The sequence below is a fragment of the Rhinopithecus bieti genome, unplaced genomic scaffold (genome assembly GCF_001698545.2).
Source record: "Rhinopithecus bieti isolate Rb0 unplaced genomic scaffold, ASM169854v2 scaffold_8, whole genome shotgun sequence".
Lineage (NCBI taxonomy): Eukaryota > Metazoa > Chordata > Mammalia > Primates > Cercopithecidae > Rhinopithecus > Rhinopithecus bieti.
Window position 1 is genome coordinate 3,334,097 of NW_016803211.1, and position 13,827 is coordinate 3,347,923.

Sequence of the window (13,827 nt, forward strand, 5' to 3'; positions counted from 1 at the left end):
CTGTTGGGGGGTGGGGGGAGGGGGGAGGGATAGCATTAGGAGAAATACCTAATGTAAATGACAAGTTGATGGGTGCAGCAAACCAACATGGCACATGTACACCTATGTAACAAACCTGCACATTGTGTACATGTACCCTAGAATTTAAAGTATAATTTAAAAAAAGAGAGAGAGAGAGGGGGGATCTCATTATGTTGCTCAGGTTGGTCTCAAACTTCTGGCCTCAAGTGATTGTCCCACCCCAGTCTCCCAAAATGCTAAAATTACAGGCGTGAGTCAGTGTGCCTGGCCAGATTTTTAAATTAAAAGTTTTATTTTGAGATAATGGTAGATGTCCATGCAGTTTTAAGAAATAATACAGATTCTGTGTTTCATTTACCCAGTTTCCCTCAATGGTAATGTTTTAAAAAACTGTAGTACAATGTCACAAACAGGACAATGACATTGATACAAATCATCTGACGTTACTCAGATTTCATGTTTCACTTTTATTCATCTGTATGTATGTGTTCATATTTAGTTCTATACAATGGCATGATCTCGGTTCACTGCAACCTACCTCTCAAGCAATTCTCCTGTCTCAGCCTCCCAAGTAGTTGGGATTACAGGCACCCACCATCATGCTCTGCTAATTTTTGTGTTTTTAGTAGAGACGGGGTTTCGCCATGTTGGCCAGGCTGGTCTCGAACTTCTGACCCCGGTGATCCACCTCGGCCTCCCAACGTGCTGGAATTACAGGCATGAGCCACCACGCCTGGCAATTTCTTGTGATTTTCTATGTAGATAACTATGTCATCTGCAAGTATGCAGAGTTCCACATCTTCCTTTTCTATCTGTATGGTTTTAATTTTTTTGTCCTATTGCAGTGGGTAGAACTTCCACTATTGTGCTGAATAAGAGTGGTAAGAGTGAACATCTTTGCCTTGATCTTAGAAGAAAAGCATTTAGTCTTTCACTATGAAGTATGTATGATGTTAGATACAGGTGTTTTGTAGATACTATTCACCAAGTTGAGGCAGTTCTCCTCTATTCCTAACTTGCTGAAGAGATTGATTGATTGATTGTTTGATTTAGAGATGAAATTGCACTCTGTCACCCAGGTTGGAGTGCAGTGGCATGACTGCAGCTCACTGCAACCTCCACTTCCCAGGTTCAAGTGATTCTTCCGCCTCAGCTTCCTGAGTAGCTGTGATTACAGGCACATGCAACCATGCCTGGCTAATTTTTGTATTTTAGTAGAGACAAGGTTTCACCATGTTGGCCAGGCTGGACTCACAGGGTTCACTATTTTGGCCAGGCTGGTCTTGAACTCCTGACCACAGGTGATCCACCCACTTCAGCCACTGTGTCCAGCCTGAGAAGTTTTTTATCATTTATAGATGTTAGATTTTGTCAAATACCTTTCTCATCAATTGATATGATCATATGTTTTTTTCTTAAGTCTGTTGATATGGCACACATTGATTGATTTTGAATGCTGAGCCAGCTTTGCACACCTGGAATAAATCTTGCTTTGTCCTGGTGTATATTTCTTTGCATACATTGTTGTATTTGATTTGCTAATACTTTTTTGAGAATGTGTGTGTCTAAGTTCATGAGACAGATTGACTCTCTGGAATCAATCATAACAGTGAACATCATCCTGTAGTTTTCTGTATTTATACTGTCTTATTTTGCTGTCAAGGATATACTGGTCTCAGAAAGTAAGTTGAGAGGTGTTGATTCTTCATTTTCTCAAAGAGACTGCATGAAATTTGCATTAATTACTCTCAAATAGTGGTTAAAATTCCCCAGTGAAGTCATTTGGACTTGGTAATCTCTTTTTTGGGAGTTTAATTAATTTAATTAATCTCTTTTTTGGGAGTTTAATTAACTAAATTAATTTAATGACTATAGGACTATTTGGGTTATGGATTTTATGTGGTTGACTTTTGGTGACTGACCAATTCATTTTTGATAAAAGTACTCAGGCAATTCAGTGGAGAAAGAACAAACTTTTCAATAAGCAATGCTGAAATAAATTAACAGTTATATGCAAAAAAAGAGTGTCAACCAAACCCTAACACCTTATACAGAAATTACTTTAAAATGTAAAATGAATCTAAATGTAAAACATAAAATTCTAAGATTTTAGAAGAAAATATAGGAAAAGTCTTTGTAACCTTGGTTTTGTAAGAAAGTTCTTAGATATGATACCAAGGCAGTCCATAAAAGAAAAAACCGATAAATTGGACTTCATAAAATAAAACATTTTGCTCTGTGAATGACACTGATTAAAGAATGAAAAGACACAGGCCATAGAAAAGGATAAAATATTAGCGAATCACATACATGACAAAGGACTTGTATACAAGATACATAAACAATTCTGAAAAGAATAACAACTCAATTTTAAAATAAGGGAGCAGAAGACATGAACAGACACTTTACCAAAGAAGATATACGGTTGGTAAATATGCACATGAAAAGATGCTCAACATCATTAGTCATTAGCAAAATGCAAATTAAAACCACAATGAGATACAGGTAAACACTTATTAGAATGGCAAATAAAAACACAGTAGCCCAAAATGAGCATCAACAAAAACTGACAATATCAAGTGTTGGTGAAGATGTGGAGCAACTGGAACTCATATATAGGAATGTAAAATGGTTCAACCACTTTGGTAAGTAAATTTGCAGTTTACTATAAAGCTAAATATAAACTTACCATATGACCTAGGTGGAAAACCTGTGTTTCACACAACAACCTATACATTAATTACAGCTTTGTAATTGCCAAAAACTGCAAACAACTTTGTGTTATTTAGACCAATAGATGGTAAATACTTTTTCTACAGAAGAGGAAACCTAAGTAATATGTTGATGGTTTTAACAATAACCAACAGTTTGTTCATGCCTCCTTGTACGTATACCCTTCTGCATTGTGACTTTGCCACTTGTTGGTTTGGGGTTTGGCCATGTGATTTTCTTTGCCAGTGGGACAATAGCAAATGTGACACTGTTGGAGGCTTGAAAATGTTTGTGCATTGGGACTTATTCTCTCTTGCAGCTGGGAACCCTCTGTCACATGTAAGGCTTGGACTAGCCTACTAGATGAGAGATCCTCTAGCCACCCTAGAACCATCGGAGTCCTCATGCAGAGTCATCAAGCCCCAGCTGAGCTGGATCTTAACTGCCCAGCCAAACTATAGATTCATAAGAAGGAATAAATGCCATTTTAGGCCACTAGATTTTGGGTGGTTTGTTAAGCAGTAAGAGCTAACAGATATAGCTGATATTAAGTTAATTTGTCTCCAATCTGGAGGACCCAAAAGTAAATTCTTTGGGCCTGCCTTCTTTGCCTCTAAGCAAAGTAAAAAAGTGGTTCTCCATCTTTGCTGAACACTGGAATTATCTAGGTAGCTTTAAAAAATAGTGACATCTGGGCCGGGTGCAGTGGTTCACACCTGTAATTCCAGCACTTTGGGAGGCCAAGGTGGGTGGACCACTTGAGGTCAGGAGTTTGAGACCAGCCTGGCCAACATGGTGAAACCCTGTCTCCACTAAAAATATGAAAATTAGCTGGGCATGGTGGCGCTTGCCTATAATCCCAGCTACTGGGCAGGAGACTAAGGCAGAATTCCTTGAACCTGGGAGGCAGAGGTTGCAGTGAGTCGAGACCACACCATTGCACTCTGCATTCCAGCCTGGGCAACAGAGTAAAACCTCGTCGCGAAAAAAAAAAAAAGAAAAAAAAAAGAAAAAGAAAAAAAAATCTGGATACTACTGGTACATATATGATTTAATAGGTATGAGGTGCAGCCTGGCCACTAGGGGTTTTTGACATACCAAATGATTCTAAAACAGAAAAAGCAAAGATGTTACCTATCTAATATATTGGTCTGCTTGGTAACGAACATGGAACGAGTGCAGTTTCCACTCTCCTGCTCGTGTCTCTAGTGTACCTCTCTCAGAGAATATGTAGTGACAGTATTGTGTATCAAGCTGATCTCCAAGATTTGCTGCTGGTGAAGCAAATCAGAGCTTCACCAGTATTAAGTTACTTATGACTTTTTCTAGATGCTACAGGGTTGACCTACTCTCCATGGTCTCAACAGCAATAAAAACTCCAACTAAATGTCTAAATGTGACCTTAAGACCCATCAAAACTACCCTCACTTATTTGCTGAATTATGATGGTGGCCACTTTTTAATCCTAAATTTCACTACTGGCAATAATTTGAGAACCCTAAAGTTATTGGTGTAGAATATTTAACACCTGATAATGCTGTTCTCATTTTTTTTTTCCTACCTAAAAAATATCAACTCTTTGAGAAAAGGAGCCAGGGCTTTGTATGACTTATGTAATTTAAGTCATAACAATTTAATAACAATTTTTTTGTTATAATTATGTGCTTGACTAGTAAAATGAGATTTTACAATGAAATGCAGTGACTTACGGGCTCAAAAACAGAAAAACCAAACCCAATGGCTCAGGTTCACAGAAACCTTAAAATCAGACTCTGATTTTGATTTTTGTGCAATTACTACATTATAATTAAACAGTTTAAAGAGAACAAAACTTTTCCCTTGCAGAGAATGAAATATGAAACATAAATTTGTTTATAGATCATACTCATAAACATATTAAGATTCATGACTTTTCAGTGATAATGTGGGGAGTTCACAGATGTATCTAAAGAAATCATGTTTTATTTGGCTGAATCATCCAACAATGTCAGTGCTTTATGATAAAATCAGTTCCCTGTTTGGATACTGGGTATTTTTCTGTTATAATAATTTAAATGTCCCTTTTTTCTTCCCTTTACAGACACTATTTATACTCCCTTATTATTTTGATATCACTCTTTTCCATCATTTTAGTCTTTAAAATATACGCTACATTGGTGACTTTTTGTTTTGTTTTGTTTTTAAATAGAGACAGGGTCTTGCTCTGTCACCTAGGCTGGAATGCAGTGGTGCAATCACAGCTTACTGTAAACTCAAACTCCTTGGCTCAAATGATCCTCCCATGTCAGCCTCCCTAGTAGCAAGGACCACAGGTATGCACCACCACACTTGGCTTGTTATATGTGCGCACACACACACACATATATTTTGAGACGTCCATGTATTTTGAGCGTGGGTCCAGCCCAGGCTGGAGTGCAGTGGCGCAATCTCACCTCACTGCAACCTCTGCCTCCCAAGTTCAAGCGATCCTCCTGCTTCAGCCTCCTGAGTACCTGGGGCTACAGGTATGGGCCACCATGCCCGGCTAATTTTTTGTACTTTCAGTAGAGATGGGGGTCTCATTATGTTGGCCAGGCTGGTCTTGAACTCCTGACCTCAAGTGATGTGCCTGCCTCGGCCTCCCAAAAGGGATTACAGGCATAGGCTACCATGCCCAGCCTATAGTCTTATTATATTGCCCAGGTTGGTCTCAAACTCCTGGCCTCAAGCAATTCTCCTGCCTCAGCCTCCCAAAGTGCTGGGATTACAGGTGTGAGCCACCTTGCCTGATCAGTAGCTTTGATTTTTAATACCCCAAATGTCAAGTTTACTATTAACCACAAACCTTGTCAAATTCCTGTTGCCTTTCAGAAGTTACCATATTTATAATTTGCTCCAAGTTACAATGTTGGTTTTATTTACATTTATTTATACAGCATATCTAATCTGACTGTCTCAGGTGGTCAGTTGTTTATAGATGAGATCCAAGAGTGTTAAGGCCCTAGATGTGTTTTAAGAAGAATTAAGATATCCTTAAACTTTATAGCAGCATATCCACCCTTCTGAAGTATTCCAAAAATCTGAAGGACAGACAGAAGAATTTTCTGTTGTTACCAAAAAGAAAAACCACTGGAGAGCTCATGAATATTTCAAATGCAATTATGAGCAATGCAACTCTAGAACTGCCTTTAAATGGAGTTGTCCCTTAAAAAGTTAAAATCAGTTTTCAGGTATTTTTTCCAGAGAGTACTTTGAGATGCATAAAATGGAATAAATCAGTGCAATACAAAATAATGAAAATATTTTACACTTTTATTTACAAGTTAATTTCATAAACAGACTATATTTGACTAAACAACAAAAGTTGTTGACTTCCATCCTTTACGGCTAGAAAATAAATTATTTTAATAGTTATTTAAACATGCCTCCTGCTTCCAGAGAAATTAATGTACTAAATACATGTTTTTTTCAAATTATCCCTAAAGTTTACATAAACTTAAGAGTAGATATTGCTCTATTTTACAGAGAATTGTAAATAGCCTTTTAAAAGCTAGAGTAACTTTCCACTAGTTAGAATTGAACATCGTAAAATATAAAAATTTTATAAACCCTATAATTCAGGTAATTTAATTATGACTAATCTGTAGGAATGTGCAATACAAATTTGGCAGTCATCCACAATTAAGTATAATTATTTATGGATAAAAATTTTACCATGTCAGAAAAAGATTTTATTCCTATTCTTGAAAGATAGCTTTGTTCCCAATAAATATTCTTCCTGCTATTTCTGTACATTTTAGGAAAAGATGTATTCAATTCAAAAATAAGTAACATCCAGTTATTTGACTTTTTGCTTTTTTCTTGCTTGAAACTGCTCTGTTTTGGTTTTTATAGATTTAATCAACATTGACAAAGCAGGATCAATGGACTTCCTTTGTGATTCTTTTTCAATCTCACTCTCTTTTTTCTTTATTGCCTGTGTAAGTTCTTGTTCTTTCTGTTCTCTTTGCCGGGCTTTCTCCTCAAGGATTTTTTCCATAGCTTTCGTTTTCTTGAAATTGGGATCTGAGGGGTCCAAATTGAACAAGTGGGAAGTGTACATTGCCTGAAACCGTGCATCGCTAACATTTACCTGCAAATCCAAAAAAAAAAATAATTAATAAATTAATTAAACAAAATTACTAAAGCAAAAGGCCAGAAATGGGGCCAAATTTAGAAAGTTGGTGAGTTGATTATATAAAATACAAAGCTGAGCGTTTGTACTGATTCATTAGGAAACTGTTTTTCCATAGATCTTTATGGCCTACCTTTGGACCACAACTTGTGGGGCACCCTGTTCTTATCATGCAAGGACAATGTATTTCAAAGGGAATTACAGTGGGCCATATATATATATATATATATATATATTATGGCTGGTAACTACAACGATCAATTAGACAAAATGACTGTAGGAGTGGTTTGTGAGGCAGGGCTTTCCCATGCTTACAGCACAAAATTAATTTCTCACCAGCATAAATAAGCCAATCAGAACATTTGCTGGAGGCCCTGAACTCTGAGTACATTTTTAAAAATTTTAATCTTGGTGCCAAAAATAAGGAACTATTGAAGGTGATCCATAGATCAAAAGATTTAAAGACCACTATGGCAAAGAATCCATCCGAGATCAAGGTCTGGTCACACACAATCCCCAAATTTATCTTCTTTCTATAAAAACTTGTGGTTCCACATTTAAGAGTATATCCTTAACTCCAGCCAGCCTTTGAGGATTGCCAGGCAGATGGGTAACCAGCAAGAAAGGGAAACACAGGAAACACAAGTCTATCTGGAGATGGATTGTAGCTCTACTTAGTTATCATGAGGACAAGAGACTCAATACCCAGAACAAGGAAAAAATCCCACAAAAAATATTTATAAGCATGATTATTAATATATGAAGGCAGAATGACTACAAATCATTCTTTGCTTTTCATAAGGAAACTAACTCAATAAAAACCTCCCTGGAATGGGAGCACATGTGAAACTGACTCAAATAACAGAAGCTACAGAGTAGCCCCCAAATCATTCTGTAAGGACTTAGAAGCCATCTGTATTCTACCCTCCATTGTTTGAACAAATTCAAAATTTCCCAAATTTCCCCCATCTTATTCAGGGCCAGTTCTTCCACATTAATGGTTGGAAGTCATTAAGCAGTTTCTAATAGCTATTTGTAGATTTTCGGTAGAGGGCTCAAACTCATGCTTAGGGGACTCTGCAGCCATTAGGAATATGTACTCAACAAAAAGAGACAGGAGTAATGGAAACAAAAAACACAGCAACAGAGAAAACATGGCTTACTGCGCTGGCCACTGCACACAGTGAGAGTGGGACCTGTTGTGACATGAACCTGCTATTCAAGCATACCTTTGTTGGTCTGAGGTTCACTATATGTGATTCTAACATTAAAAACTACACATTTTTGGTACAACATGGCTACCAAAATACAAGTCAACTATTGCACCTGGTGCTCAACCAAAGAAACAATGATTTCATCTACCCTGGGATGAACTGGCTGTGCTGGACTAAAAGACAGTAGCTTTGGCTCTACCATCAGTCTTTCTGAAGACATTTTCTTTTTTTTTGAGACAGGGTCTTGTTCTGTCGCCCAGGCTGGAGTGCAGTGGCACGATCATGGCTCACTGCAGGCTCAACCTCCTGGGCTCAAGCAATCCTCCCACCTCAGCCTTCTTAGTAGCTGGGACTATAGGTGTGCACCACTATACCTGGCTAATTTATTTACTTATTTTTTGAGACAGAGTCTCGCTCTGTCGCCTGGGCTGGAGTGCAGTGGCACGATCTCTGCTCACTGCAAGCTCCGCCACCTGGGTTCACGCCATTCTCCTGCCTCAGCCTCCTGAGTAGCTGGGTCTACAGGTGCCCGCCACCACGCCTGGCTAATTTTTTGTATTTTTAGTAGAGACAGGGTTTTACCGTTTTAGCCAGGATGGTCTTGATCTCCTGACCTCGTGATCCGCCCACCTTGGCCTCCCAAAGTGCTGGGATTACAGGAGTGAGCCACCACGCCTGGCCAGCTAATTTTTAAAAATTTTTCATAGAGATCAGGGACCCACTATGTTGCCTATAGTCTCACTCCTGGACTCAAGTGATCCTCATGCCTCAGCCTCCAAAAGTGTTGGGATTATAGGCATGAGACACTGCACCTGGCCCCTGAGACGTTTTCAAGGGTAACTTTGACTATGCTCAATTTCTATCTGCAGAGCTGACTTTAGATGCAATTCCAGCTTTAAGAGACTAGTGCCTGGTGTCCATGGTTACCTCAAAGTCATCCTCTATTAATTCCTTCTTTTTCATGAGCTGCTTCTTCTTCTTTTTGCTCAGATTCTGGTGCTCCACAATCTTGTTGTAATTGAAGTGTTTCTTACTGTCCTCATCCTCATCCATCATAAGCAAAGCCATTTCAGCCTGTGGAGAGCAAAAAAAATTCAAATGTACAACAGTGCTTTTTTTACCCCCCAAAAGGAGTATAGGGCACAAGATATCCCTTCTAGAATGGAAGGCTCAATCACTAAAACTCTGGGGTACCACCTGTCATCTGTGAACTGACTGTGGATTACCAAAACAAAGAGATCTTTATATAGCAATAAGGTAGAATCTCTGGAAGCAACATTACTGAGAGCAGGAGAGACAAAACCTTGTAGTTAAAAACCAGGCCCCATTTCACTTAGTGTGACTCATTAGTAGGCTGCAGGAACAAGAGTCCCCAAGTACCCTCAAATAAAAAGTTCTCATTTTCACTTGGTTCTTTTTGTGCAATGACACTAAATCTAGCAAATGGTTATTTTGTGATGCAAATTATACTTTCTAAATGTGTAACTTTATAACAAGTAGGTTTTTTGTTGTTGTTGCTGTTTGCTTTTTTTGGCCTTTACTATTTCGATACTGATACAGTTCTATGAAGGTAGGATCTTAGTATCTGTTTCTGAAATCTAGTAAATGTCTTTTACACTAAATGGGTATTTTCTACCAACCATGGGATTAAACAGGAACCCTAAAAAATCAAGTAAATAACCATATACACTAGTAAAAATACAGAGTATGCTCTCGACCTTTGTGGATCTTCCTATATTACCACTTTAGACTACCTTAATTTCCTTTCATCACTGGCACTTGTAGCTGGCTTTTCAGAGACATTTTCCACAAAAATTGATTTGCTTTGTTGCTATTTAGATAACTTTATGAGTACTGTTATATATGCAATGAATAGAGAATAGAAGATACATTAAGATGCAGAGTTTAGGTGGCCAGTCAGGCACACTTCTGGCAGCGACATGTGAACATCAGCCCTAGGAGCACTGCTGCCTTCAATTCCTGCCTCAGCAAAAGCACATATGACTCTGTGCCAAAATTATGTGTGACTCTGGACATAGTGGGTCACTGAAGCATAGGTTCACTGCATTTCCAAGAAAGAATGTAATTTTGTACGTTAAATATATGTATTCACAATACAAAAATCAGAAATTTGCATTTGGCAAACCATAACCACAAACTCTATTACAGGACAGACTCAGTTTGAATTAAAACTTATGGCAATATTACTTTGAGGTTTTAAGGGTATTTTCTGTCCCAGGTATAGTAAACGTTTTTAAAAGTGAGATAATTTCCTCCTAATTTGTAAAGGAAAATAAATACCCTTGAGTTTGAGGTAAATTTTAACTTTGTACGAGCTGGAGAAATTATGTTTGATAAAAACACACTGTATTTAGAAACTATGCTGCTAAAATATTTAATTAAATCTCTCACAATTTAGTTATAAATGTCACTGCTAAAATAAGTTGTTTTTGAAAATTAGCGACATGTACAACTTCATTTAAATTGCGCCTATGCATTATCCCCTGAGCATGTAACAATAACCGCATTTTACCTTTTGTCTTTCTACTTCAGTTTTTTCTTCTGGAGATGTGCCATCTTTTGCAGATTTTACCGACTTTTTCTTTATACCTGGCACAACAAACCAACATAAGAGGGGAAAAATTACAGGACTATCAGCAACATTCTGTTTATGCTAGGAACAAAAATACAAGATATCTAGGAATAATCTTAATAAATGTGTTGAAACTAAAGGGAGAAAAAACATGTTACTGAAAGAAGACTGTGGGTATATGAATGGAATAAATACAATGCTTCTGCATGGAGTGACTGCATGTTATAAAGGAAGAATTTCTTTCAGAGTAATGTATTTCTTTGTAATACACATCCAAAGTAATACAGTTCCTGTGTGGAACATGAGACTTCTAGCCCAGGGTGACTACTGCACACTGTGTCTCCTTTCCTTGTACCCAAGCTATACTGCTGAGTGAACTGCCGTGAAGATGCGATGAAGAGAAACACCCAACACTGCCCTGCTGTGTTTCCTGGCCTGACTACCTATGATAGCCAAGTGTGACCCACTCAAGCCTTTTGAGTTTGACCGCCGAGAGAGCCTACGAAAATCCCCCACTGGGCACTGTGCCGCCCTCAGCAAGTGACCTTTGGAACAACATGACATCCTATGCCCCTAGATGTGATATAATATGAAAGATATAGCATTGTCCATGAAGTATGCTTGCCAAAACCGTTCAACATGAGTCTAATGGAACCACTCGTCTAACTTCCAGTTTATGGAAACTATATATAGGGGACCGAGTGGCAAGGAACAGATAAATCTAGAATATAAGACATTCCAAAAGATCACTAGCCTGGGTTCTTGAAAGGCAAATGTTATGGGAAGGGGAAGTGTATATGGTATCTTCTAGTTGAACTAAAAAGACTACTACTAAATATGACTATTATATAGTAATATCTTGTATAAATATATTTTTATGATATGCCATAAAAGTATATGCATATAAAAACAAAATGGCAAAATGTTAACAACTGTGAAACACAGACGCTGTTCACTGTACTGTTCTCTCAATTTTTCTCAATGTATAAATTTTCATAATTAAAAACAAGAAATGGCCGGGCATAGTGACTCACACCTGTAATCCCAGTACTTTGGGAGGCCGAGGCAGGCAGATCACCTGAGGTCAGGAGTTTGAGACCAGCATGGCCAACATGGTGAAATTCTGTCTCTACTAATAAAACAAAAAAATTAGCCAGGCGTGGTGGCCAGCGCCTATAGTCCCAGCTACTAAGAAGGCTGAGGCAGGAGAATCGCTTGCATCTGGGAGACAGGGGTCACAGTCAGCAGAGATTGTGCCACCCGACTCCAGCCTAGGCAACAGAGCGAGACTCTGTCTCAATAAAAAAAAAAAAAGAAAGAAATGGTTGCTTCTATTATATCTATTGAAAGATATCCTATCTTTCACTTACAGAGATTTCATGTAAATGAAAATATTAACACAGAACAAAGAGAATTCACAGACAAATCGTCAATAAACAGAAGGAAATTATTTCACCTATCTCACAATTGTTAACTGAGCACTTATTATGTTGTGAGCACAGCTCCAGGTGCTGGTGATACAAGCCGTGAATAATAGGTTAAAATCTCTCATGCAGTATCCCTTCAAGTTGGGAAAGACAGAGGCAAAGCAGGACAAAAGGGTTGGAGACTGAATGGGGAGGCTGGTTTTGTTAGGGTAGTTAAGGAAGGCCTCTTCAAGAAGGTGACACACAAATAATGACCTGGATGAAGTGAGGAGGTGATATGTGAGAACACCTGAAGAAGGGTGTGGCAGGAGAAGGGAATGGTCAAGATGGTTGAAGAACTGCAGCTAATGGGATAACAGGATAAGCAAAACCTAAAGTCAAAAGAGGCTTTAGAAACTCCTCTGTGTGTATTAAGTCCCTGCTAATACCCTTGCACACCTGTCCAGTAGACATGCCCAGCTAAGAGAACATGCCAGCATAGAAGTGCTGCCAGGCTCACCTATCGGTGCTACCAAGACATTTGTTTTGCACTTCCAAGAAAAAATATTTATTGTATGCAGCCCTTCTCCCTAGAGAAAATGTTCCTCATCACTGGTCCTATCTGAAGTTTTTTTCAGGGAATAATATATTAACCTTAAGAGTATAATCTTTCTCTGTCTTAATGGATGTGTATGTCCTTACGCATATAAATATCATCAAGGTTCCACTTGCTTAGGGTATGAACCCCCATTCCCTAAGTTTACCACTGCTCCTATGCTCTCAAGCCAAGAGCTCCTTTTGAAATGAATGGACAAATGACATATGCAAAATATTATTCTGTAGCAGGGAGAAAATTAGACTGTATATAATTAATACTTAAAGCAGACAAAGATCTTCACATACAGCTGTGGAAAACAATTTCAAAGAGCCCACAATAAACTATTTCAGATTTTATAAAAACCTGGTGAAGAGTCTTAAAAATAAACTTCAAAGGAGGACTGTAATAAGGGAGAAAAAAAAATCCCCAAGATAGGGCTAAACATGATATCCAGTTTTAGCATGATGAAAATTTCTTTGCTAACAAAGAATTTACTAAGATGTTAGACTGAATTGTTTAGTCAAAAGATAAATAAGGCATACAGATCACTTCTGCACTGTTAACAAGATCAAATATTAAGAGGTCACATCTTTATTTTTTGAAACAACATTTTTTTCCTCCCTGGAAAATTTTCAGACTTAAGTTAGATGAATAGTACTAGGGAAATGAAAGTTTGCGTTCTAAAATATTATCTTTATTTTTCAGTGAATCTTTTGTCAAGTAAAAAACCACATCTCTAGCTGGGTATGGTGGCTCACACCTATAATCCCAGCACTTTGGAAGGCTGAAGCAAGGAAGATTGCTTGAAGCCAGGAGTTTGAGACCAGCCTGGGTAACAAAGCAAGACCCCGGCTCCACAATTTTTTTTTTTTTTTTAATTAGCCAGGCATGGTGGTGTGTGCCTGTAGTTCCAGCTACTTGGGAGGCTGAGGCAAGAGGATTACTTGAATCCAGGAGAGTTCGAGGTTGCAGTGAGCCATAATGGTACCACTGTGCACTCCACCCTGGGTGACAGAGCAAAACGCTATCAAAAAAACAAAAACAGAAACAACAAAAAAACTACATCTCCTGGGACTGCTGCAAAAAATACATATGGATTGATTCTATTTTTTTTTTTTTTTTTTTTTTTT

The 13,827-nt window shown here is 38.1% G+C and overlaps 1 protein-coding gene across 7 annotated transcripts in view; it reads right to left on the bottom strand.

The window, feature by feature from the left end:
• Positions 1 to 6,003: 6,003 nt before the first annotated feature.
• Positions 6,004 to 13,827, bottom strand: part of ESF1 (ESF1 nucleolar pre-rRNA processing protein) — a 66,572-nt gene continuing 58,748 nt past the window's right edge. For 5 of the 7 annotated variants that reach the window (XM_017869336.1, XM_017869355.1, XM_017869342.1 and 2 more), the window contains exons 12-14: positions 10,634 to 10,710; positions 9,028 to 9,174; positions 6,007 to 6,844 (exon numbers count right to left, since the gene is read on the bottom strand). In XM_017869336.1, the coding sequence (XP_017724825.1) occupies positions 6,551 to 6,844; positions 9,028 to 9,174; positions 10,634 to 10,710 (518 nt within the window). In that variant the 3' untranslated portion in view covers positions 6,007 to 6,550. Of the gene's footprint in view, positions 6,845 to 9,027; positions 9,175 to 10,633; positions 10,711 to 13,827 lie in introns of all 7 variants that reach the window. The other 2 variants (XM_017869370.1, XM_017869328.1) reach the window with 1 other exon arrangement.